The 27,825-nt window shown below is 44.3% G+C and overlaps 1 protein-coding gene across 1 annotated transcript in view; it reads left to right on the top strand.

The window, feature by feature from the left end:
- LOC311136242 (glutamate receptor 1-like) overlaps positions 1-27,825 on the top strand; it is a gene marked incomplete at both ends in the record, with an annotated part of 108,270 nt that overhangs the window by 64,684 nt on the left and 15,761 nt on the right. Inside the window, 7 exons of the mRNA XM_084170373.1 lie at positions 1,759-1,812; positions 4,094-4,252; positions 4,368-4,535; positions 5,111-5,215; positions 6,076-6,186; positions 15,209-15,415; positions 16,869-17,359. Coding sequence (XP_084026499.1) covers positions 1,759-1,812; positions 4,094-4,252; positions 4,368-4,535; positions 5,111-5,215; positions 6,076-6,186; positions 15,209-15,415; positions 16,869-17,359 — 1,295 coding nt within the window. The remainder of the gene's footprint in view (positions 1-1,758; positions 1,813-4,093; positions 4,253-4,367; positions 4,536-5,110; positions 5,216-6,075; positions 6,187-15,208; positions 15,416-16,868; positions 17,360-27,825) is intronic.

The following is a 27,825-nucleotide window of genomic DNA, read 5'->3' as shown; positions in this document are numbered from 1 at the left end:
TCCATTCTATATGTACCATAATGACAATCTGCTTCTCTGAATTGCCTTGTGAAAGCCCAACACTGTAAGATAATATTTTATAATTTAACTAGTCATGTTGGCAATAGAACACGCTTCAAATTATGCCCCCCCTGACCCAGACTGCGATTTATAATGGACCGTTTTTAGATTGCGTAAACAACAGTAATTGTGTAAAGGCGGGGATGCAGGGTTGTGTTCCAAACTAAACTACAGGTGTGCTTGCTCTAGTTCCTAAACGACACAGCTAGGAGACCTCAAAAAGCACCTTATAGTTGAAGACTCTTCTTTGAGTCATAGAACTGCATTGAAATTACTTAGGAACTGTGCACACTTTGGACAGTTCCTACCCCAAATTTTCCAAGAATATTCTTATCATGTTACTGAATGTATCCCGAGTATTTTCAGATTTAGTTATCAACAAATGCAGCAGAAACTACAGTAAATATACAATTCACATAAAATCAAAAGCGTAATGTTTGTATTCCATCTTGTGTCAGGTGAACTGTTGTGTCCTCACCTTTAGTCTAATAATTTTCCCATAATCTCCAAACTGTTCCATTTTAAAATTGTTACCATGGTTATGCATATGCTTTCCATATTTATTCTGTAAGAAACATTTCAATTTAGCCCTATCCATATAGGCCAATTCCGCTGAGTGTAAGGGGTTAAAAGGGTTCAGTTTGAACACATTGTGTAGTGTTGTTAGTGTCTCTGTGCAATACTTTGCCAGTCTCTGTGGACAGGGGACAGGGAACAGTGGAGAGAGGTCTGTAATGAAGAGAAAGATACATTCTTAGATTCTATGCTGCTGCTGAAAGATCATACCATCAGTCAGTTCTCTAGGAACAACATTGTTCCCTGGTACCAGTTATTTACTGCACTGGAAATGTCATCACCACAGAGAGTATAGCTGGACTAAAACTATTTAAAAATATGTATCTAATTTTTATTTCATCTTTCAAAGCCATCAAAGAAAACCTTTTTATAAATGTAGTGTATCTTGTTTGGGGGAGAGAACAGTTCCTTTGAGCTATTTTGAATATGTAAGATCTCTTTAGTACTGTCTTTTTCATTGGACAGAAGCTGTATGCGGATGTTAGAATATTCTGACATCAACATGAAGATATTGAGCAGAACAGGCCCTGTACTCATACATGCTCCTCTGTGTCCACTGTGCCAACAGGTCACCCAATTCTGATCTTTTGCCAATTATTGGAAAATCTGAGATTGGCTGCCTGTGTAAACACAGCCATGGTGTCTGAATAGCAGAGAGCTAGTTTAATGAGTGTGTTCACAAACACGTAGGTTTCAGATGAGCATTTGGAAATCAGTGGTCAGGCTCAATTAACCCTGACGGCTGCTTCATTTTGTGTCCCCCAGCCAGAGGCTGTCCCGGGCCTGTCCATCACAGGTGTACTAGTGATTTGCACATGTAGTCATTAAAGCTCTAATTGGGCTTCCCACAGTGACATATGACAAATCATTCCCAGCCCTCCACGGTGAGTTGTTCCAGCTGCCCCCTTTCTGCTGTGCCCTGATATTTTACTCAGACATGCAGGCAGAGATGGGAGATGAGCAATTAATTCCTCAAAGATGGGACCAATTAGCTCCTATTTTGGGAGGACCACAATTAATGGGACGCTTCAATCCACATCTGTATTGAAATAGCTTCATCTTCATTAGACGGGATGCAAAATGCTTGATTCAAATCATTTCCCCTTCTATTATGCTTTCCAGATCGCTGCTCAGAAGAAAAACCTCAAAAATTACCACTACATATTGGCAAACCTGGTAAGTCTGGCCCTCTCTGAAACGATGGAAGCTTTAATGCAATATGCAAGCTCCATTGCATAATAACATTTCATTGTTATTTATTTTCAATCTATTTCAAATGTAGATATTACTGAAATTCCCAGTAATGAGAACACTACTGTGACAGTGGTATGAATTTGTGTTTTGTTCACGACACTACAGATGCCACAGTAAGAATTAAAACTCCATCCCCACTGAAGGATCAAAAACTTTTAAACACAACTGTATGCAGAATTGATAGAAACCGATTGTTTAGACTAATCAATGGTGGCGTTGTTCCATGTGTTGATGCCTCTGTATCTGACTGACTGTAGCTCTTCTGCTTGTCTATGCAGTACACAATGTAGACAGATGGCTGATTACCCGCTGAGCAAGTGAATGATCATTTCTACTCCTGCAAGGCATTGCAAGGCTCTGAACTTTTTATGTGTGGGAAAATGTGTGTGCATGCGTGCGTGTGTAAGGGTGTGCATGTATACACTATACTTGTGCTTATATATTTGGTATTTGAATGTCTGTGTGCTTTTTTTCTTTGCATAACTAAACAGAAGTTAGTCCTCCATTATTCATGGAATCAATTCATTGCTTCATGTTTATATTCATTGGCCACCATCACTTTATTATTGTTAGTAGGCTATCCTTAATTGAAATGATAAGCACTGTGATGTAAATCAAATTAAGCAAGGACCTTATGAGCTCATAGTACATACAAGCAATAGTAGGCAGAAGGGACTACACTTCTGCATTTACACTTACTGTATCTAGGTGTACTGTAGCATAGTTGCTTCCATAGAAATAGAAGTGTAGTGTCTAGTAAGTTATTGTATTTCTATGGTTGCCTCTCACGTTAGCATAGCTTCATACAGAGATCTGAAGTCAACTGTCGCCCATGAGGCAACAAGCGAGAATCTTGCTCTAGTGGTATGTTCGGTATACTTTTGGGTGTGTTATACACAGTACTTCTTTAGGAGAGGATGCTGTATGTTTGGCTTGAGGTTGCATGTCAAGAGCATGGTTTAAAAGTGCACTCCAGAGGGCTCAACTCAGAGATCTGGAAACATTTGTGGTAGACCTCATAATTGGGCTGTGAAACACAGAAGAAAAAAAACAGTGACTTCACAGGCAGGATTGTTAAATTCATAATTGGATTGTGCCATAGGAAAAATAAACCCCAAAACTGCAATTGTACATGTAGGATTTCTTAGTTTTTAATTGGATCCGGTAAAGGGGGGTTGGGGGGGGGGGCTGTCAACTCTAAAATAATGATGATCATAAAGGCTGCAAGATGCAACACTCTGTGTGAGTAGGATCCCTGCGGTTCATTACCATGGGAGCTATTTGCTGGAGGGGGGCACACACACACATGCTCATGCACACACACACACATAAACTCACAAACACACTCACACTCCCTCTCTTTATTGATTAAGCATGGCCTATGTAACAAGACTTGATCTTAGTTATCAACCTATGAAGATTCCCTAAACTTCCAGAACTGTTCTTATTAATTATAGCCTCAGGGTAAGAATGAAATATGTAATATGTGACTTTTTATCATTCAAAGAAAGCATTAAAATAATGTTTGCTGAAGCCTGTTTCCGAGGCAAGCTGCAGTGTGACTCCAGATGGGAGGTGTAATGTAGTTTGATGCTCTTAGACTCTGGAGACGCAGGTAATTAAATGCAAATACGGTCAGGGGAGTCTCTCCCACTTGGTTGCCCACCATATCTCTAAGTCAATCAAAGAAACCACTAGGAACAATTCAATTTAAAGTTCCAATTTCAAGTCCTCAGGCAATTTGATGTGTGTCTGCTGTATGGTTTAGTATGCACACTTCCCCACATGCTCAAATACTGTGGGAGTGCTGTCCTGTGTTTGACTTGAAACTAATTTTTTATTCTATCTTTGCAATAATATAAGTAGTCATATTTGAAAATCAATATAGCAAAAGAAGGCAGATTAAGTTGAAAAGACAGCTGTGGAGATTGCTTGTCAAACTGTAGAAAAGTGGTTTTCATCTTGTGCTTCATAGATTTGTAATGATTGCCTGGACTTTTAATCTCTGGCTTCTCAAGGGGGGTTGAACAGCTGAGTAGCAGCTCTGAGAAATCAAAACTTTCAATACCAGCACTCTGAAAAGAGACTGTCATACAATTATCTGCACCATCATTACGGCTGGGCCATTTTTGGCTCTGTTTTGTTTAATTAGCTCAGGTTTGCTTCTTTCAAAGCTTGCTTCTTTCGATTCCTTCTTTCCTAGGGCTTTTTGGACATGAACTTCACTGAGTTCCAGAAGAGTGGTGCCAATATCACCGGGTTCCAAATAATGAACTACTCAGACGAAAACGTCAGCAAGGCCATAGAGGAGTGGGTGGACTTTGACAGCAAAGACCTCAAACAACCCAAGAGAAGACTGAAGGTATGATCGAACTGTCTCATTGTTCAGAGATCTTTCCATTAAAGTTTTCAAGGTTACAACAAACATAATTTATATGTAAGCCTCTAATGTTACCTCCTTGGATTTGCCCTCTCAGTACACAGGAGCCCTCACATACGACGGAGTGAGCGTCATGGCCACTGCCTTTCAGAACCTTCGGAAGCAGCGTATTGACATTTCCCGGCGAGGTAATGCTGGCGAGTGTCTGGCCAACCCACCAGCTCCCTGGGGCCAGGGTATCGACATCCAGAGAGCCCTTCAGCAGGTAGGCAGTTAGCATCACTCACTCCACAGCCACAGCTGGACGACAATGACTAGGATTCAAACTCAATACTAGCCGCACAGGCAATTAATCATGTATGACTATGAGAAATACTGTACAATACAATAAAATACAATGCAATATATTACAATACAATACCAGCTTAATTAAGTACTATTGCGTTAAAACCCTCAGTTTCAGGCCCACCAACATTTTAAGAAACAGCAATTGCAAACCTATGAGCGATATGTATTCCTTAGAAAGTTATCTTGTGACCTGGAGACTTATATTTAAAATATTATGTTAGACAGCATGCAATGTCAACACAACCAGCTGGTAATATTAGAATCCTTAGATAGCAATCTTGTATTCTTGAGATAAGAAAAATTATGTTATGCTATTTTTGCTTGTAGCTATGATGATATATACAGTATTGTGTGAAAATATATCAGATGTTGATTTCTTTGTGTACTGTACTTGAAAAGCCTTGAGCGTTATTCGTTATTGAGATTCCAGGTTGCACGTATCTCCTAGTTAGCCGTTCTTCATACCTGGTCAATATCTGGTTTGCCCCACAGGTTCGGATTGAGGGATTGACTGGACATGTCCAGTTTAACGAGAAAGGCCATCGGACCAACTTCACGGTCAACGTAATGGAGCTGAGCCCGAGTGGACCACTGAAGGTGAATTGGGACTCGTCTATAACCTCTAATTATCAATCAACCACTTTATCATCCTCAGGGGAAATCTGTTGTGTACAGTTAGATAGTATACTGTATGATATTTGACCTAAACACAGTAGACACAGTAGGAGAAATCCATTAGATTTGATTTAAATGTTGGATTTAATGTTAACAACAAAAAATGTTTTAAAGAAAAATGGACTGGTCATTCACTAGGAATATGCCCAGCATCAAGAACAGCTGGAGCCAAGCAAAACAGAACAGTAAAATGAACAAATTGGCATTATTTATAATGAGTGTCTCCAATGTTCATGTCATGTCAGAATGTGACATACTGTATTTGCTTTCATAGCGTAGTTGTAGGATTTTCATATTATTTTATTCATATGCAAATAATTTATTTACACTGAATCAGAAACTGAGTTACCCTAGCTTTTCGAGTTTATAATATACCCATTTATATTTCACATGACAAAATGTACACTATATCAGAGTAAATACATTAATGCAACCAGTGGCACGTTAGCTATAGTACTTAGTGATCTGTGGAGCAAATTCCTCATATAATTTGGTATGCAGGGTGTTTGTGCATAAAGATGACTGTATATTTCTCTTTAATGTTATCACCAAGACAGTCTTACAACCTGAGAGTAGGACAGGCTGGCCCTGATGCACAGTAGGAGGTGTTGGTTATCACGGAGTATGGCTTAACGACTAGCTAGGGGATTAACCATATGAGTTAAGGGATGTGCTTATCCCCACACTACACTACAGTGTATTCATATTTATTACACTATAAATAGAAGTGTAGGATTTCTTCTGCTATGTGTCTTGATATACTGTACCCCTTCTGACTGCAGGTGGGCTACTGGAATGAGTATGAGAACTATGTGAACACAGCGGTATACACGCCAGTGGTTGAAGAATTCTTCGGACTGCAAAACAGGACCTACATAGTGACCACTATCCTTGTGAGTCTCACTAGCTTAACTGAAAGGCTCAATGTTTGTATGATGATAATGTTCCATGGACCAAAATAGGACAGTTGTTTAAAGCTGTGTTTGGTATGGAAACATAGAACAGTAGAGAGTCGCTTTTATCAACCCATAATATTAATCTGTAGCAGTATGGCAGTGCAGTTAATGTTACAAAGTCCTGAGAACTGTCTGTATTTTTTGGCATAGTGATATCCGCACAGCTTTGTAAACAGGAGGTAGCTGCAGCAAAATAACAGATACACAAATTCTCTCATGTTGTCATATGACAATGCCCTGGCAACAGAAGCCGTGGTATTAGTGTGTCTTTGAGGGATGTCCCAGAAGCGGCTCTCCTGCCTGGCTATGAAGTCTGAGCGGTCAGAGTTGGCAAGCCAGCTGATTATGCTCTTTCCCTTTCTGCATGGTGACTGCATTCAGCTCCTCCATTGTAGCTCTGCCATATCAACACATCAGAAAGGTTCAGGTCACCTCTGATCAGGGTTGGTGAGATCAGTCCCGGCTGCAGCACTGAATAACACTGCCAGTAGATCTGGCATAAGAAAGACGGCCAGGTGGAGAGGTTATACTGAAAAATAGGGATTTTTAGGTTAGATACACAAAGGGATAGAAATGAGTGGCAACTATCCCAGATAAATTGGAGAGTGAATGTATTTAAACTTTTCATTTCGTACAGCACATTCATCCATCTAAGCAATCTCTGTTGAAATGGTCTATCAATATCAGTGGGTCAAGTCAAGGGATCAGGGAGGGAGAGCCCTTACGTGTCTCAAAATGCTTCTGGGCTAATCTGAACTCTTAATACTATCCTTTTGAAACCACCATCTCGGCCACACTATGGTCTATTTCCAGATTGTACGCTATGCTGTGTCCACCTATGGCCTTGCCATAAGGGCTGTTTTCACAGCAGCTCTGTTCTGCTTTATCTGGAGGGCAGAGCTCCACACAGCCCCTTTACAGTCACCCAGGCCTGGCCAGCCAGAAATAGCAGGAGCGCTGCTCACCCATCAGATCTGAATCAACCCACACTAAGGAGAAGGTGCGAGAGGGTGGCCATGAATAATGCCATTTGAAGGCCCCTTCGTGTAGGCTACACAAATACATTTACATAAATTGGTGTGAAGCCCCATGGTCAGGGATGTAGTGCTGCCATAGCACGGGGGAGCGGCACTCCCTCACTTTTTTCAATTTGAGAATACACTGAGCTGTTAAAAATATTTCAGTACATTTTATTCTGATATTATTACCACTAAGATTAAATGATTAAATGTGGTTTCTTCTTTGTCTTCTCTCTCTGGCGGGGGCGCTAATGATGAGTAACTGTAGGCGTGTGTGCAGAGGCCCGTCGGTCGGACACTTTACCACTTTGAGCGGGCTAAATCCAACATAGCAAGACAGACAGAAAACTCTACCAGGGGTTGCTAAAACGGCTGTCCTCAAAACAGTTTATTATGGACTTGGGGCTAATGTACGACGCACTTGAACTCGCCCTACTGTCCGAGTGCTTAGCTTATAGAAACGTACCACCTCTATTGCGTATGCAGACAAACTGATCCACCACATGAACTTTATCATCACACCAACTAGATCTAGGATCCAAATTCACAGCGTGTCTGCCTTGATGTTCATAAAACTCCACGGACCCCCTCTTGCGCAGTGGAACCCAGAATGATATGTGACCACTTGGTTACGGTGCTGTCCTTTCACCACCGTGATTCAAAGGGCTTTCAAATCGCTTAAAATAACCCTCATCAAGATACAGTGGCTTGCGAAAGTATTCACCCCCCTTGGCATTTTTCCTATTTTGTTGCCTTACAACCTGGAATTAAATTTGATTTTTTGGGGGGGGGTTTAAATCATTTGATTTACACAACATGTCTACCACTTTGAAGATGTAAAATATTTTTTATTGTGAAACAAACAAGAAATAAGACAAAAAAACAGAACTTGAGTGTGCATAACTATTCACCCCCCCCAAGTCAATACTTTGTAGAGCCACCTTTTGCAGCAATTACAGCTGCAAGTCTCTTGGGTTATGTCTCTATAAGCTTGGCACATCTAGCCACTGGGATTTTTGCCCATTCTTCAAGGCAAACCTGCTCCAGCTCCTTCAAGTTGGATGGGTTCTGCTGGTGTACAGCAATCTTTAAGTCATACCACAGATTCTCAATTGGATTAAGGTCTGGGCTTTGACTAGGCCATTCCAAGACATTTAAATGTTTCCCCTTAAACCACTCGAGTGTTGCTTTAGCAGTATGATTAGGGTCATTGTCCTGCTGGAAGGTGAACCTCCGTCCCAGTCTCAAATCTCTGGAAGACTGAAACAGGTTTCCGTCAAGAATTTCCCTGTATTTAGCGGCATCCATCATTCCTTTAATGCTGACCAGTTTCCCAGTCCCTGCCTATGAAAAACATCCCCACAGCATGATGCTGCCACCACCATGCTTCACTGTGGGGATGGTGTTCTCGGGGTGATGAGAGGTGTTGGGTTTGCGCCAGACAGCGTTTTTCTTGATGGCCAAAAAGCTCAATTTTTGTCTCATCTGACCAGAGTACCTTCTTCCATATGTTTGGGGAGTCTCCCACATGGCTTTTGGCGAACACCAAATGTGTTTGCCTATTTTTTTCTTTAAGCAATGGCTTTTTTCTGGCCACTCTTCCGTAAAGCCCAGCTCTGTGGAGTCTACTGCTTAAAGTGGTCCTATGGACAGATACTCCAATCTCCGCTGTGGAGCTTTGCAGCTCCTTCAGGGTTATCTTTGGTCTCTTTGTTGCCTCTCTGATTAATGACCTCCTTGCCTGGTCCATGAGTTTTGGTGGGCGGCCCTCTCTTGGCAGGTTTGTTGTGGTGCCATATTCTTTCCATTTTTGAATAATGGATTTAATGGTGCTCCGTGGGCGTTCAAAGTTTTGGATATTTTTTTATAACCCAACACTGATCTGTACTTCTCCACAACTTTGTCCCTGACCTGTTTGGAGAGCTCCTTGGTCTTCATGGTGCTTGCTTGGTGGTGCCCCTTGCTTAGTGGTGTTGCAGACTCAGGTATATATATACTGAGATCATGTGACAGATCATGTGACACTTAGATTGCACACAGGTGGACTTTATTTAACTAATTATGTGACTTCTGAAGGTAATTGGTTGCACCAGATCTTATTTAGGGGCTTCATAGCAAAGGGGGTTAATACATATGCACAAACCACTATTCCGTTATTTATGTTTTAGAATTGTTTGAAACAAGTAATTTTTTTCATTTCACTACACCAATTTCGTCTATTTTGTATATGTCCATTACATGAAATCCCCAAAAAAATCCATTTAAATTACAGGTTGTAATGCAACAAAATAGGACAAATGCCAAGAGGGATGAATACTTTTGCAAGGCACTGTATGTTGCCTATTAGTCATTACTTATTATTATTATTATTATTATTATTATTATTATTACAAATAGAAGCTTCTCACTTCTCACAATGATGCTCGGTTAGTAAAGTTAGATCAAAGCTGAATCAATGTCGCGCAAGATCACATAATGATGCATTAGTATTTTACATAACAGAACCAAATATACACTGCACAAAAATATAAATGCAACATATAAAGTGTTGGTCCCGTGATTCACGAGCTAAACTATAAAATCACTGACATTGTCCATACTCAAAAAAGTTTATTTTCTCAAGAATTGTGCACAAATTTGTTTACATCCCTGTTAGTGAGCATTTCTCCTTTGCCAAGATAATCCATCCACCTGACAGGTGTAGCATATCAAGAAGCTGATTAAACAGCATGATCATTAAACAGGTGCACCTTGTGCTGTGCACAGTAAAAGGCCAATCTCAAATATGCAGTTCTGTCACAACACCATGCCACAGATGTCTCTAGTTTTGAGGGAGCGTGGAATTGGCATGCTGACTGTAGGAATGTCCACCAGAGCTGTTGCCAGATAATTTATTGTTCATTTCTCTACCATAAGCCGCCTCCAACGTTGTTTTAGAGAATTTGGCAGTACGTCCAACAGGCCTCACAACCGCAGACCACATGTATAGCGTCGTGTGGTCAAGTGGTTTGCTTATGTCAATGTTGTGAACAGAGTGCCCCATGGCGGCTGTGGGGTTACGGTATGGGCAGGCATAAGCTACGGACAACAAACACAATTGCATTTTATCGAGGCCAATTTAAATGCACAGAGATACCATAACGAGATCCTGATGTCATGCCATTCATCCACAGCCATCACCTCATCTTTCAGCATGATAATGCATGGTCCCATGTCAAAAGGATCTGTAGACAATTCCTGGAAGCTGAAAATATCCCAGTTCTTCCATGGCCTGCATACTCACCAGACATGTCACCCATTTAGCATGTTTGGGATGCTCTGGATCGACGTTTACAACAGCGTGTTCCAGTTCCCGCCAATATCCAGCAACTTGGGGTTGGAAAGTAATAAAGGGAAATATATTTTTTAAAGGATATGTGTATGTGTGTGTGTATATACAGTGGGGGGGGGGAGAAAGTATTTAGTCAGCCACCAATTGTGCAAGTTCTCCCTCTTAAAAAGATGAGAGAGGCCTGTAATTTTCAACTATGACAGACAAATTGAGATTTTTTTTCTCCAGAAAATCACATTGTAGGATTTTTAATTTATTTATTTGCAAATTATGGTGGAAAATAAGTATTTGGTCACCTACAAACAAGCAAGATTTCTGGCTCTCACAGACCTGTAACTTCTTCTTTAAGAGGCTCCTCTGTCCTCCACTCGTTACCTGTATTAATGGCACCTGTTTGAACTTGTTATCAGTATAAAAGACACCTGTCCACAACCTCAAACAGTCACACTCCAAACTCCACTATGGCCAAGACCAAAGCGCTGTCAAAGGACACCAGAAACAAAATTGTAGACCTGCACCAGGCTGGGAAGACTGAATCTGCAATAGGTAAGCAGCTTGGTTTGAAGAAATCAACTGTGGGAGCAATTATTAGGAAATGGAAGACATACAAGACCACTGATAATCTCCCTCGATCTGGGGCTCCATGCAAGATCTCACCCCGTGGGGTCAAAATTATCACAAGAACGGTGAGCAAAAATCCCAGAACCACACGGGGGGACCTAGTGAATGACCTGCAGAGAGCTGGGACCAAAGTAACAAAGCCTACCATCAGTAACACACTACTCCGCCAGGGACTCAAATCCTGCAGTGCCAGACGTGTCCCCTGCTTAAGCCAGTACATGTCCAGGCCCGTCTGAAGTTTGCTAGAGTGCATTTGGATGATCCAGAAGAGGATTGGGAGAATGTCATATGGTCAGATGAAACCAAAATATAACTTTTTGGTAAAAACTCAACTCGTCGTGTTTGGAGGACAAAGAATGCTGAGTTGCATCCAAAGAACACCATACCTACTGTGAAGCATGAGGGTGGAAACATCATGCTTTGGGGCTGTTTTTCTGCAAAGGGACCAGGATGACTGATCCGTGTAAAGGAAAGAATGAATGGGGCCATGTATCGTGAGATTTTGAGTGAAAACCTCCTTCCATCAGCAAGGGCATTGAAGATGAAACGTGGCTGGGTCTTTCAGCATGACAATGATCCCAAACACACCGCCCGGGCAACGAAGGTGTGGCTTCGTAAGAAGCATTTCAAGGTCCTGGAGTGGCCTAGCCTGTCTCCAGATCTCAACCCCATAGAAAATCTTTGGAGGGAGTTGAAAGTCCGTGTTGCCCAGCGACAGCCCCAAAACATCACTGCTCTAGAGGAGATCTGCATGGAGGAATGGGCCAAAATACCAGCAACAGTGTGTGAAAACCTTGTGAACTTACAGAAAACGTTTGACCTGTGTCATTGCCAACAAAGGGTATATAACAAAGTATTGAGAAACTTTTGTTATTGACCAAATAATTATTTTCCACCATAATTTGCAAATAAATTCATTAAAAATCCTACAATGTGATTTTCTGGATAATTTTTTTTCTCAATTTGTCTGTCATAGTTGACGTGTACCTATGATGAAAATTACAGGCCTCTCTCATCTTTTTAAGTTGGAGAACTTGCACAATTGGTGGCTGACTAAATACTTTTTTCCCCCACTGTGTGTATATATTTTTTTTTTCTTCAAATTTTTATATATTTTTTTATGTATTTTTTGTATCATTATTATTATTATTATTATTATTATTATTATTATTTATTTATTTGTGGGGGTGGGGTGGGGGGTGGGGGTAGAATGATTACTTTTATACTATCCCAGGTATTCCTTAAAGAGGTAGGGTTTTAAGTGTCTCCGGAAGGTGGTCAGTGACTCCGCTGTCCTGGCGTCGTGAGGGAGCTTGTTCCACCATTGGGGTGCCAGAGCAGCGAACAGTTTTGACTGGGCCGAGTGGGAACTGTGCTTCCGCAGAGGCAGGGGGACCAGCAGGCCAGAGGTGGAAGAACGCAATGCCCTCGTTTGGGTGTAGGGACTGATCAGAGACTGAAGGTAAGGAGGTGCTGTTCCCTTCACAGCTCCGTAGGCAAGCACCATGGTCTTGTAGCAGATGCAAGCTTCAACTGGAAGCCAGTGGAGTGTGGGGAGGAGCGGGGTGACGTGAGAGAACTTGGGAAGGTTGAGCACCAGACGGGCTGCAGCGTTCTGGATGAGTTGTAGGGGTTTAATTGCACAGGCAGGGAGCCCAGCCATCAGCAAGTTGCAGTAATCCAGACGGGAGATGACAAGTGCCTGGATTAGGACCTGTGCCGCTTCCTGTGTAAGGTAGGGTCGTACTCTGCGAATGTTGTAGAGCATGAACCTACAGGATCGGGTCACCGCTTTGGTGTTAGCGGAGAAAGACAGGGTGTTGTCCAGGGTCACGCCAAGGTTCTTTGCACTCTGGGAGGAGGACACAACGGAGTTGTCAACCGTGATGGCGAGATCATGGAGCGGGCAGTCCTGCCCCGGGAGGAAGAGCAGCTCCGTCTTGCCGAGGTTCAGCTTGAGGTGGTGATCCGACATCCACACTGATATGTCTGCCAGACATGCAGAGATCTGATTCACTACCTGGTTATCAGAAGGGGGAAAGGAGAAGATTAATTGTGTGTCATCTGCGTAGCAATGATAGGAGAGACCATGTGAGGATATGACAGAGCCAAGTGACTTGGTGTATAGAGAGAATAGGAGAGGGCCTAGAACTGAGCCCTGGGGGACACCAGTGGTGAGAGCACGTGGTGCGGAGACAGATTCTCGCCACACCACCTGGTAGGAGCGACCTGTCAGGTAGGACGCAATCCAAGAGTGAGCCGCCCTGGAGATGCCCAACTCGGAGAGGGTGGAGAGGAGGATCTGATGGTTCACAGTATCAAAGGCAGCAGATAGGTCTAGAGCAGAGGAGAGAGAGTTAGCTTTAGCAGTGTGGAGAGCCTCCGTGACACAGAGAAGAGCAGTCTCAGTTGAATGAGATGGATGTCGTCAACCTTCTTTTCAAAATGGTTGACGAAGTCATCCACAGAGAGGGAGGAGGAGGATTCAGCAGGGAGGAGAAGGTGGCAAAGAGCTTCCTAGGGTTAGAGGCAGAGGATTGAAATATAGAGTGGTAGAAAGTGGCTTTAAGCAGCAGAAACTGAGGAAGAGAATGTAGAGAGGAGGGAGTGGAAAGATGACAGGTCCGCAGGGAGTCTAGTTTTCCTCCATTTCCGCTCGGCTGCCCAGAGCCTTGTTCTGTGAGCTCGCAATGAATCGTCAAGCCACGGAGCAGCAGGGGAGGACCGAGCCGGCTGGGAGGATAGGGGACATAGAGAGTCAAAAGATTCAGAGAGGGAGGAGAGGAGGGTTGAGGAGGCAGAATCAGGAGATTGGAGGGAGAAGGATTTAGCAGAGGGAAGAGATGATAGGATGGAAGAGGAGAGAGTAGCAGGAGAGAGAGAGCGAAGGTTGCGACGGCACATTACCATCTGAGTAGGGGCAGAGTGAGTAGTGTTGGAGGAGAGCGAGAGAGAAAAGGATACGAAGTAGTGGTCGGAGACTTGGAGGAGAGTTGCAGTGAGATTAATAGAAGAACAGCATCTAGTAAAGATGAGGTCAAGCGTATTGCCTGCCTTGTGAGTATGGGGGGACGGTGTGAGGGTGAGGTCAAAAGAGGAAAGGAGTGGAAAGAAGGAGACAGAGAGAAATGAGTCAAAGGCAGACGTAGGGAGGATAAAGTCACCCAGAACTGTGAGGGGTGAGCCATCCTCAGGAAAGGAACTTACCAAGGCGTCAAGCTCATTGATGAACTCTCCAAGGGAACCTGGAGGGCGATAAATGACAAGGATGTTAAGCTTGAATGGGCTAGTGACTGTGACAGCATGGAATTCAAATGAGGAGATAGACAGATGGGTCAGGGGGAAAAGAGAGAATGTTCACTTGGGAGAGATGTGGATTCCTGTGCCACCGCCGTGCTGACCAGATTCTCTCGGGGTATGCGAGAACACATGATCAGATGAGGAAAGAGCAGTAGAAGTAGCAAGTGTTTTCTGTTATATTCCCATGAAACTGACTGAGATCAAATGATTGGCATGCAGTTTGGACATTTCACCGGTAAAACGTGAAGAATTATCATTCACGATTGACAGTGATGATGGCCTATTTTGAAATTAGGTAGGCCTATGCCTAACTTGTTCTTTAAGGATATTAAAAATAGAAGATTTTCTTAATACTTTGTGTGGTCATGGGCAAATGTTGCAATTGGAGGATGCATTTTATGCATAGGCCTATTCTACAATGATATTCAATATGCTACACCTGTCGGTACAAACTTTGATTGAGAAATGATGACATCCCAAAAAAATAGCACTATACCACTGCCCAATGTTTGTATAAAAGGTGATAAATTATAACGTACCGTGTGTTCGTTATCCCAAAGAAAGGTCGAAAGCTTCATAATAAGTGGCCCTTTTAAAAATGAATGAAAGAGTCATGGTGAATGCATGCAAAGTGTGACGAAAATTTCAAAAAGAACCAGACATCAATGTTGTCCTTCATGTTTCCAAGGAATCTCCATATGTGATGCTAAAGAAGAACCATGAGCAGCTGGTGGGGAACGATAAGTATGAGGGCTATTGTGTGGAGCTGGCCGCCGAGATCGCCAAGCATGTGGGCTACACCTATAAGCTAGAGGTCGTAAGCGATGGCAAGTACGGAGCCAGAGATGCTGAGTCCAAGATGTGGAACGGGATGGTGGGCGAGCTGGTTTATGGGGTTAGTAACCATCTCATGAACATACTGGGCACCTCACTAGGCTCTGAGAGGATAAATGTGTTTATCATACACTCTCAGACAACACAGCAGTCCATGGAATTCATCCAATGGCAAGGACAATAATTGCTTTTTAATTTGACACAGCCTGACTCATTTTTTTATGTAACCGCTCGTTCAGTTTATAAAGTTGCAGTAACTAAAATAAAATGGTACAAATGTGGTACAATATTTGCAACAGTACACACCATTGTACCATCCTTTATCACAACCTTCACTATAGCTCTTCCCCAGTGATATGCTTCAATATTCAACCAGACACTACTTTAAACCTATTTTTAACCAAACAAATGTCTGCAAAAGACATGTGCAATGATTTCATTAGTGGGTGTTTGTCACATACTAAATACATACAACAAATTCAATGTGGCCTTTAGTATAACTACTGTTCTGTTGTGTTATTTGAAATCTGGAACACACACAGATCTACATTGTACATTATGTTGCTGCCGTAGCCAAAGGACATACTGTAGTGCAGTTCATTTCTTTCCAATACTATGTAGGGTTGACATAAATGATTTGTGATAAGAATAACAATGTGTTGGAGAAGTGTGTCACAGCTTGGCTTCAGCCAGGACACAATGTGTCCCTACGAGCTCTAAGATATATTCTGACAAAGGTCTGTACCCCTCACTTTAAACGTTTAGCAGCTCCCTCAATGTCAAAACATAACTACACAATGCAGATGGGCCCAGATAGGCTGCCAATGTTGAAGTGGTAAGGTACCAAATAGTCAAAAGCTGCTGCCCGTTACCCCCCAAAAGTTGGGTAACAGGCAACAGCATGAGCACAACACGGCAGCTGGATGTTTATTCCAGGAAGTTTGTTGTTGAAATGTTCCTTACAGAACTGTCACTTCACATATCTTCAATTTTTCATGGGAATCATGTCAAACCCTATTTCTCTGCCCTCAGGAACTTGATATGAAATATACGCTCTAACAGTTTGGTCTAGGGTACTGTAGAATATGTTCTGTCCATACAATGACAGAGGTGCTGGGTGGACTCAACCAAATCATGTCTCGCTTGAGGGTTTTTGTTTTTTCTCTCAGAGTAGTAAGCCTAATATTTCTTGAAAGCGATTCATTATTATTCAGCTTGAAAAGACTCAGTGTTTATGTAAGCCGGAGCTCTCTAGAGAGAGTTATCTCAGAAAGTCCTCTCTTATGGAAAGAGAGTTTACTATTACTGATGTGTATGCTAATCCCTGCCCATGGGAATAGTTAGTTACATTCCTTCACCTCACCTTAAGGAAATACTTTTGTCATCTCCACTTGAAGACTTTATGGGTGGAAGGACGAGTACAGAGATGGGATTTCTGAGTGTAGGGATACTGTTGGTGAATTATACATTGAGGGATACATAGATAAACACATCATTATCTCCTTGCCTCCTAGAAAGCAGACGTGGCAGTAGCCCCATTGACCATCACCCTGGTGAGAGAGGAGGTGATCGACTTCTCCAAGCCCTTCATGTCCCTAGGCATCTCCATCATGATCAAGAAGCCTACCAAGTCCAAACCTGGAGTATTTTCCTTCCTGGATCCTCTGGCCTACGAGATCTGGATGTGCATTGTGTTTGCCTACATCGGCGTGAGCGTGGTTCTCTTCCTGGTCAGCCGCTTCAGCCCGTACGAGTGGCAGGGGGACGACTCAGATGGGGAGGAGGGTCAAGAGCAGCAGCAGAGACCGCAGCACAACCAGCCATCGTCCTCCAGTCCCAGGAGAGAGCCAGGTCAGTCCCAGTCCCAACAGGGCCAAAACCAGGGCCAAGGACAGGGACAGGGACAGGGGCAGGGCGAAGGGCACACCAATGAGTTTGGGATATTCAACAGCTTGTGGTTCTCGCTGGGCGCCTTCATGCAGCAGGGCTGTGACATCTCACCAAGGTAGGTGGTCTGTTTTCTACCCCCACTGTTACCTGTAGTGTTTCTATTAACAACGTTAGCATCCTTCCTCATTCATCAGTATTACAGTGCGTCATCATCAGCAGACATAATCTTGAATTGTGTTATTTCATTGTTGTACTTGATTTAGCAGTAATACAGTATTTGTTAACGGTGAGATCCTCCATGCAATGTATTACAACAAGATAAATACCAAGGAAATGAAAATACCTGTAACCCAGGTAATGCGTAAAAACATTTGAACTGATAAAGGCAGGTGACCATTATCAATCTACTGCAACTGCACTCTGCTAAAGATAGATCCTCCAGTGTGATGAAATGCATTGTCCCCCCAAACCCCCTTCCACATGGTGATGAAAAAGGTCAAGAACAAAGGTAGTTAGAATAGTTACCCCACAGTGAAGACAGCGGAGATGTGTCATCAGCAGACAGGATACAGAGGCATCCTGCAGAACAGAACAGAAGCAGAGCAGAGTGACAGACTGACCGACAGACAGTATGGCTGGACTGGGCCTTGAGGAGGCTTTGTTCTATTCACAACCCAAGGCAGTAGTCATGGGGTCCAGGCCAGACCCAGGCCAGGGGTACCTAGCCCAGGTCAAGCCCCAGGACACAGAGTCCAGTCTGGGCCAGGAGGCTGCTGTTGGAGGGGCTTGTTGTTGTGCTCTTATAAGGGCAGACCGGGACATCAGCAGACGCTCCTCAGAGAGGAGATAGGGGTATTTTTGTGACACAAAAGAGGGTTTATTTTTCATGCTGATTCTCTGTGAATAGACATGTCAATTTCAAAAGAAGAATTTGAGAAATTAGATAGATTCGGTTATGGTTCTTACAGGATGCATTCCTTCAAGTGAGTTAACAATAAAATAACCCTTTCGGGTGGACCACTTGACATTGTGCCACCTGTGTATCTCATAGAAAGAAAATGACAGATACATATTGGATTGCAATTGCTTTTGGCCGTATCTATGTGGTTCCTTATGCGCTGCTCCCTTGGCATAGGACAGGAGTTCCATTCTCATGATCACAATTCTCTGCCCTGTGCCTTTGTTTCCAACTAACCATACTGTACTGTGTCCTGCATCCCTGCCTGCCTGCAGCTAAAGATACCCTGACCCTCGCCTGGCATCCTTTGTTCTTTTATATTCCATTGTCACCTAGGCTCAGTTAACACTTGTAAATTATACATTTATTCCTTCATAAAGTCATATGGGGATTCTTTACCAGAACAATAGTGCAGGTCAGTCTGGTGACATTCCTGCTGATGGCTCACTGCCTCCTCCTCTGGGCGCTTGGCTTGCGCTAACTGCTGGCTCCTCAGCCACTGTCTGACATTTAGGTAGGACATGTGTATCCTTTTACTTTGGGGGAACTAATGGGCTCAAATTAGATTACATTTGCAGAAAGCTGCCTGTGACAGATGTTGTTTTCCCTGTCATAGATGCGGCCGTTTAGCCCTGCCAGAATGGTTAAGCTTCAGGAGAAGAACATCCCAAGCAGTCCGTCTTAATTTGTACTGTACATGTTTATTTTCCTCTGTCCCTTTGTACTCTCCAACCAGGTGGTGTACTGCAGATGGGTGATTGGTCTAAATCAAATCTTTACAAATGTGTTGATCTTCTCTTATCTGCTATTTTGTCCAACATTTAAGTGTCCCCTCTCCTCAGTTGACTTGCTTGGGTGATTTGCCTTCATCTCCTAGGCTGTCAGAGGAGAGGAGGCCTGCCTGACCCAGTGGGGATTCACCTCCTTGCTACCTCAGTGGGTCAGACAGTGATGAAAGAACTCAGTGGGATGAGGAGTTCTTTACTCATGGGGCCAGAACACAGATGAGCTACGTTCACACGTAGGGGGTCTCTTAATCAGTAACGTAGCACACTGGAGGCACTACTTATATAAGAACACCTCTCCAATTAGTTTGAAGACTCTTGTGCTCCGCTCTTTGTCATACTGAGATTGTTTATGACAAGAATCTACTGTCACGATCGTTGACTGAAGACACGGACCAAGGCACAGCGTGATAAGCGTACATACTTTTATTTAACGTACTTAATGACAAAAACAACAAACAAACGATACGTGAAGTCCTGAGGTTATAACACAACAAACCTTTACGGATCAAGATCCCACAAAGACTAGTGCAAAACAGGCTGCCTAAGTATGGTCCCCAATCATAGACAACGAGCTACAGCTGCCTCTGATTGGGAACCACCCTGGCCAACATAGATCAAACGATCTAGAACAAAAACCTAGAAAAACTAAACATAGCAAATCCACACCCTGGCTCAACATTTAAGAGTCCCCAGAGCCAGGGCGTGACATCTACACTGAGGATACCAAACATAAGGAACACTTCCCTAATATTGAGTTGCACCCCCCCACCCCCACCCCTCTCCCTTTTGCCCTCAGAACAGCCTCAATTCGTCAGGGCATGGACTCTACAAGGTGTCGAAAGCATTCCAAAGGGATGTTGGCCCATGTTGACTACAGTGCTTCCCACAGTTGTGTCAAGTTGGCTGGATGTCATTTGGGTGGTGGACCGTTGTTGATACACATGGGAAACTTTTGAGCGTGAAAATTCCAGCAGCGTTGCAGTTCTTGATACAAACCTGTGTGCCTGACACCTACTACCATACCCTGTTCAAAGGCACCTAAATATTTTGTCTTGCCCATTCACCCTCTGAATGGCACACATACACAATCCATGTATCAATTGTCTCAAGGCTTCGAAATCCTTCTTTAACCTGTCTCCTCCCCTTCATTTACACTGATTGAAGTGGATTTAACAAGTGACATCAATAAGGGATCATAGCTTTCACCTGGATTCACCTGGTCAGTCTGTCATGGAAAAAGCAGGTGTTCTTAATGTTTTGTATACACATGTAGGTTCTTCATTATTGCATACATTTCACGGTGTGCAATGTGAGGCTGAGCGAGTATGTACACTACAGTGATGGTTCTGTATCTCTGGATGGGTCTAATTTGGAGCAGAGATGTGGGGGATTGTGAAAGGTCACCTGAAGGTCAGTATAAATAGAAAGGTCAACTAGCTACCCATACTGGGGAGTTCAGTGAGAAGACCTGCAGTGCAACAACTCAAATGTTATATATAGACAACAGCTCTGAGGGAGCAGTTTAAAGACTGGTTGGCCAGCTGCGTTTGGCAGGATGTTATTTGGCAGAGAATGCGGTAACTAGCAGACCTGCCATGTTGTGTATAATGATGATAATCTCCAAACAGCCAGATCGAAACATGACTTTGAAGAACAACATCTTTACATGAGCAATGGGAGACGGAAGTAGCAGCTTTGTGGGCAGACCCCAGCTATTTATTCATGGTAAAATGTATTTGTTCTCTGTAAATGTCACCACTGCCACTCAGAAAGGGCTCGTCACATTGCAACTCACAGGAGCCGCTCAACGCCTAGTTTAACTTCTGAGGTTAATGTCTGCGTGTGTCGTCTTAATACATGTTGATTACAGATTACATGATTACTGATTAGCTTCACAGACATACAGCTGCATTAATCCATCCATCTATTCATCATTAATTAATTAATTCATTCATTATGTACACTTAGTATATAAAACATTAACAACACCTGCTTTTTCCATGACAGACTGACCAGGTGAATTCAGGTGAAAACTATGATTCCTTGTTGATGTCACTTGTTAAATCCACTTCAATCAGTGTAGATGAAGGGGAGGAGTCAGGTTAAAGAAGGATTTTCACGCCTTGAGACAATTGATACATGGATTGTGTATGTGTGCCATTCAGAGGGTGAATTGGCAAGACAAAATATTTAAGTGCCTTTGAACAGGGTATGGTAGTAGGTGCCAGGCGCACCGGTTTGTATCAAGAACTACAACGCTGCTGGGATTTTAATGCTCAACAGTTTCCCTTTGGTATCAAGAATGGTCCACCACCCAAAGGACATCCAGCCAACTTGACACAATTGTGGGAAGCATTCGAGTCAATATGGGCCAGCATCCCTGTGGAACGCTTTCGACACCTTGTAGAGTCCATACACCGATGAATTGAGGCTATTCTGATGGCAAAAGGGGGAGGTGCAACTCAATATTAGAAAGGTGTTCCTTATGTTTAGTATACTCAGCGTATACATGACAGATAGATTTAGAGCGAACACTAACCTTTTTGTTCTCCCCTGTGTAAAGCCGATGGGATTCTCTCCCATTCACAGAGGCAATCTAATATTTAAGAGAGTTTTACTGAGGGATTGCGTGAGGCAGTGAAGAAGTGGCAGTGTTGATTAGGAACACCTTCGCCAGGCCTCGCCCCTCTCACTCTCAGCCTCATACGCTCCACTTCTATTGCTGGAAGAATGTGTGATGCACCTCTAACATTACTGTAACGTTTCACAGCATGTTAAAGTAAGTTACTGGACAAATATTGCATACTTACCTATGTCATACAGAGGCTTCTGTAGATAGGTGAGTTGTGAAAGGGTTAAGATGGGTTTTAATATAATTAAATGTAATCTGGCTTCTTCTGACAGCACATCTTTTGCCAGTAGCCAGGGTGATATCAAGTTAATTAAAGAAAATGTGTGCGCATACATAGAGTATGTACGTGTGTGCACACCAGTGGCGGTCGGTGCCGTTTAAGATGAGAGAGGATACTTTTTTTATTTCACAAGCATGACCTTATTTCTATTACAGCATATTGGATGACTGTCATTCATATTCCATTCACCCAGTTCAATGTAACATTGATAGGTTTAGGCTACTACATGATACTCACATTTCTCCTATACACATCATGAGGTTGCTACAACCTAGCCTATGAATGAAAGTTTACAACGTAGGTACACACAGGTCGAGAGAAACATTTGAGGTGACAAGACAGTGACACATGGACAGACAGTAACACATTCAATACTGCCTTGCACACTCTTGCCTGCATCTAGCTGATCTAGGGTGTAATTATTAGTCTAACAGTTGCAAACGAGAGTTTCTATTTGACAAATTCAGATATGTTTATCCCCGTTTCGTTTGCTTCCGTTTAAGAAACATTTTTCAACAGAATTGGCAGAATCTATACACCCCTGATCACATGTAAACACAGTTCACTTTCATAGCAGCCACGTTGTATTCCTTTTCGCATCTACGTGCTCTCCTCCTCTCACCTTTTCCCTTCGCTTGTGGACTTCAATGCTGTATGTGACCAGGGGACAAAACCTTTCCAAGCCAAACCATATCATGACCTCTACATCGTTGTCACCATATTAGCTAAAGTAACGTCATAGACAACATAGCTAATAGAACTAAAGCATTAGTAAACCTGCTACAATCATGCAGTAACGTTACGTTATGTTACTAAGTCATGTTTTGCAAAGGGGTCAGATACTTATTTCCCTCATTAAAATGCAAATCAATTTATAACATTTTTGACATGCGTTTTTCTGGATTATTTTGTTGTTATTCTGTCTCTTACTGTTCAAATAAACCTACCATTCAATTTATTGACTGATCATGTCTTTGTCAGTGGGCAAACGTACAAAATCAGCAGGGGATCAAATATATTTTTCCCTCACTGTAGGTGTCCTCCAGCTACACCATGTTGCTACCCTACAGAGTGCTGTTGAGGCTACTGTATACCTTCATTGCAAAACAGTGTGTTTTAATCAATTATTTGGTGACGTGAATATATTTAGTAAAGCTTTATCTAAAAAGGATAACTTTTTTAACGTTTTACAATTTTTATTTGTATGAAATTCACTGAGGAGAATGGTCCCTCCCTTCCTCCTCTGAGGAGCCTCCATTAGTGGGGAAGGATCACTGTGTAATCCTTGGCTAGACCCCTGTCCTCCTGTCTGTGTGTCTGCAGTGAGACATGGTCTTGAATGGGTCAGACCTCCAGGCCCAAGGCAGATGTGATCAGTGTGACCAGATGCCCCGACGCTCCTCTTCCTCCCCCAGGCACAGCCTGTCTTTTCAGCTCTGCTGTTACACACACTCCAACACCCAGCCATCCCATAGCTACAAAGGTTTACACACTCACACATACTCCTCCTTTTACAGTACATACAGTACACTCTGTTTCTCTGACCCACACAAACACGCACATAGGTATGCACGTCCAGACACACACACACACATACACTCACAAACGCAACCCTGCGTGCCTCACAGCCCTTTCCCAGTGCAGAGGTGAGGTGACCCAGTCACCCTGAGTGTTATGACATGCTCAACAGTTTAACAGAACAACGGTTCTGTCAAAAACAGAGATGACCGTCACATCAGAGCTGTGTGCTGCAATCATTGCACTGTCATGTTCAGACAATACAGACCGACAGAATGCAAGTTGTGAAGTTAAGCATTGTCTCTGGAGACTTGTTACCCGCCCAGACTTGGCTGAAAGACCTACTGACATAACACTGCCTCCCTCCCTCAGATGAGCTCAAATGTTTGGAGAGGACAGTTCTGTCATGATTAAACTGGATTTGAACCCAAATGCAGACAACTACACCGAGCCAGAGAAGGTTTAACAGGTTTATTTACAATGTTCAATTTGTCCAGGTTTCCAATAATAGGGGAAGAGCAAGTCCAGGTTACAGGGAGGGTAACAGATCCAGGTCAGAGCAGGTGTGGTACCGTAATGTCCTAGTGTCCGTGGTGAGTCCAAAAGGGAGGTCCGGTAGTGGAAAGCAGGATGGTGGTGGCAGGAGTGAAGCGGAGGCAGGAGTCAGGTTCCAATAATCTGTGGCACAGGAGAAAAGTAAATAGAACAGGCCAAAAAACACAAAGAGCGAAAACAAGCAGGTTGAGTCGGCAGCGAGACTAACATGGTCGTCTTGACTATGATCTGACGATGAGTGGCAAGTTTGACCGGGTCTTAAAGGCTGAGGTGATTATGGTAAATGAGCTGCAGCTGGAACCCTGACTCCCGCACACCAGACTTCACTCCTGCAATCAAAAACAGACAGAGGGGAGGGGGAGAGCAGAGAGAGAGCTACCTAGCAGCAGTAGGCCTAACAGTACCCCCCCCTCTACGGACGCCACCCGGCGGCCGACGGAGTTTATCCGGATGTAACCTATGAAAATCATGGACCAGAGCAGGATCCACAATGAAGCTCCTGGGAACCCAGGAACATTCCTCAGGACCATAACCCTCCCAATCCACCAGGTACTGGAAACCACGACCCCGGCGGCGAACATCCAGAAGTCGCCGGACAGTGTAGACAGGACCCCCACCCACGATCCTGGGCGGAGGAGGGGGACGAGAGGGCGGGCACAGAGGGCTGACAGACACAGGCTTGATCTGGGACACATGAAAAGTGGAATGAACCCGTAGGGACGCAGGAAGCTGTAGTTTAACCGCGCAGGGGTTAACAATAGACAGTATCTTGAACGGTCCTATAAAACGCGGCGCCATCTTCTTAGATTCTACTTTCAATGGAAGATCACGTGACTTAAGCCATACCTCTTGACCAGGAGAGTAACCGGGAGCCTGGGACCGGTGACGGTTGGCTTGCCTCTGCATGTACGACGAAGCTCGGGACAGAGCTACACTGGCCTTCCTCCAGACCTTGAAGCAGCGGCGCATGTGGGACTGCACCGAGGGTACCGCCAGTTCCCTCTCTTGAGAAGGGAACAGGGGAGGTTGATAACCCAGAGCACACAGAAAGGGAGACAAACCAGAGGAAGCGTTAGTCAAGGTGTTATGAGCATATTCCACCCAGGGGAGCATGGAGCTCCAAGACCCAGGGTTAGACCCTGTGACACAGCGGCGAGCGGTCTCCATCTCCTGGTTCGCTCTCTCGGCTTGCCCGTTGGTCTGGGGGTGATATCCAGAGGACAGGCTGGATGTGATGCCCAAAGCTTTACAGAAAGCTTTCCATACCTGGGAGACAAACTGGGGACCCCTGTCAGAGACAATATCAGTGGGTAGACCATGAGAGCGGAACACATGTTCAACCAAAATATCAGCTGTCTCTCTGGCAGTGGGCAGTTTAGGTAGGGCCAAAAAATGAGCAAACTTAGAAAAATGATCAATCACAGTCTTTCCAGACGAGGGGGGAAGTCCAGTGACAAAATCCAATGCAATGTGGGACCAGGGCCGGCTGGGTATTGGCAGAGGTCGTAGATGACCAGCACTGGCCTGGGTGGAGTTCTTACTTCGTGCACATACCGTACAAGCAGCAATGAAGGCTCGAGTGTCCGCCTCCATCCTGGGCCACCTGAACTTCCGTCGCACAAAGTCAAGGGTCCGAGTAACTCCAGGGTGACAGGTAAGGGGAGACGAGTGAGCCCACTGAAGTACCTGGGAGCGAACAGACTCAGGGACAAACAACCGGTTAGGAGGACCACTCCCAGGGTCAGCTTGATGATGTTGAGCCTGTCTAACAATCCCTTCGATGTCACATGTAATGGCCGCAATACTGCAGGTAGGAGGCAAGATGGGTTCAGGGTTACTACCAGTATCAACAGCAGAATGAACACGAGACAGGGCGTCAGGCTTGACGTTGCGTGATCCAGGACGGTAAGACAGAGAAAAATTGAATCTCCCAAAAAATAGTGCCCACCTGGCTTGACGGGGATTGAGCTGCTTAGCTGACTGGATGTATGCCAGATTCTTGTGATCCGTCCAAACGATGAAGGGTTGTTCCGCCCCCTCCAACCAATGCCGCCACTCCTCGAGAGCCAGCTTAACGGCGAGCAGTTCACGATTGCCAACATCATAATTCCTCTCTGCCTGAGAAAGCTTCCGTGAAAGAAAAGCACAGGGATGCAGTTTGTTATCTTCAGGAGAACGTTGTGACAACACCGCACCTACCCCAGTGTCGGATGCATCCACCTCCACGACAAACTGGCGGTCGGGGTCCGGCTGCATCAGAATGGGAGCCGAGGTGAAGCGATGTTTCAGTTCTTCGAACGCTGATTCGGCCCCTTCATTCCAATCGAACGGTAGTGAGATGGAGGTGAGAGCGGTGAGTGGTGCCGCAATGCGGCTGTAGTCCTTGATGAACCTCCTGTAGAAGTTCGCAAACCCCAGGAATCGTTGAAGTTGTTTGCGGGTGGAGGGGGCTGGCCAGTCCGTGACCGCAGAGATCTTAGCTGGGTCCATCCGCAACTCCCCCTGAGCTATTATGTAACCCAAAAAAGAGGTCTCAGACACATGAAATTCACATTTCTCCATCTTCACAAATAGTTTGTTCTCCAACAACCTTTGCAACACCTGGCGCACATGCAGTTCATGTTCCTGGGAGGACTCTGAGAAAATCAGGATATCATCCAGATAGACAAAAACGAAACGATTCAACATGTCCCGAAGGACATCATTCACGAGTGCCTGAAAAACAGCAGGGGCATTAGACAAACCAAAAGGCATGACCAGATACTCAAAATGTCCCAAGGGTGTGTTGAAGGCAGTCTTCCATTCATCACCTTTACGAATGCGCACCAGGTGATACGCATTTCGTAGATCCAGTTTCGTAAAGATGGTAGCACCATGAAGGAGGGGAAAAGCAGAATAAATCAAAGGCAGAGAATACTTGTTCTTAATGGTGATGTTGTTAAGTCCACGGTAATCAATACAGGGTCTGAGGGTCTTATCCTTCTTTCCAACAAAAAAGAATCCCGCTCCTACAGGTGACGAGGAAGGACGAATAATACCTGCCGCCAAGGAGTCCCGCATGTAGTTCTCCATAGCCTCCGTCTCCGGGCGGGAGAGATTGTACAGGCGACTGTTAGGGAGAGGGGCTCCTTGCTGGAGGTCAATGGCGCAGTCGTATGGCTGGTGAGGAGGAAGAGAAGTAGCTCTGTGTTTGCAGAAAACGGATGCCAGGTCATGATACACGTCAGGAACAGCAGAGAGATCCATGGACTCCAGTGGAGGTTGAGGCACAGTGCTGGCAGGGGTCTGAGCAGAACACAAACAGTTCACATGACAAAATGTGCTCCATGAAACAATTCTACCTGTCACCCAATCAATGTGTGGATTGTGTCTTATGAGCCAGGGGATACCAAGGACCAGGGGGGTCTGTGGGCAGTCAATTATGTGAAATTGAATGCTCTCCTGATGATTACCCGACACTCTGAGACAAACAGGGACAGTCTGATGAGTAATACGGGTCAACAATTGTCCATTTAGACCCTTAGCCGGCAGCGGAGGGTCCATAGGAACAGTCTCTAACTCCATTTGTTGAGCCAACTCTCGATCCAAAAAGCTTTCATCGGCACCAGAGTCAACCAGCGCACTAACAGGGAAATCCTGGACCTGCCACTGGAGGGATGCCTGGAGCAGAATGCGGGGAGAAGAGGAAGAATCCGCTGTTCGGCTCACCAAAACTTCTCCCATTAATGATGAGACGGCCCTTTTCCCGGACGAACTGGGCAGGAAGGAACGAAATGACCAGCTTCTCCACAATACAGGCAGGCCCGAACCTGAATACGACGTGCACGCTCCTCTGAGGACAACCGTGCAC

This window comes from Coregonus lavaretus (genome assembly GCF_964263955.1).
Source record: "Coregonus lavaretus genome assembly, chromosome: 10".
NCBI classification, from domain to species: Eukaryota; Metazoa; Chordata; class Actinopteri; order Salmoniformes; family Salmonidae; genus Coregonus; species Coregonus lavaretus.
This window is presented reverse-complemented; position numbering and strand designations above follow the sequence as displayed.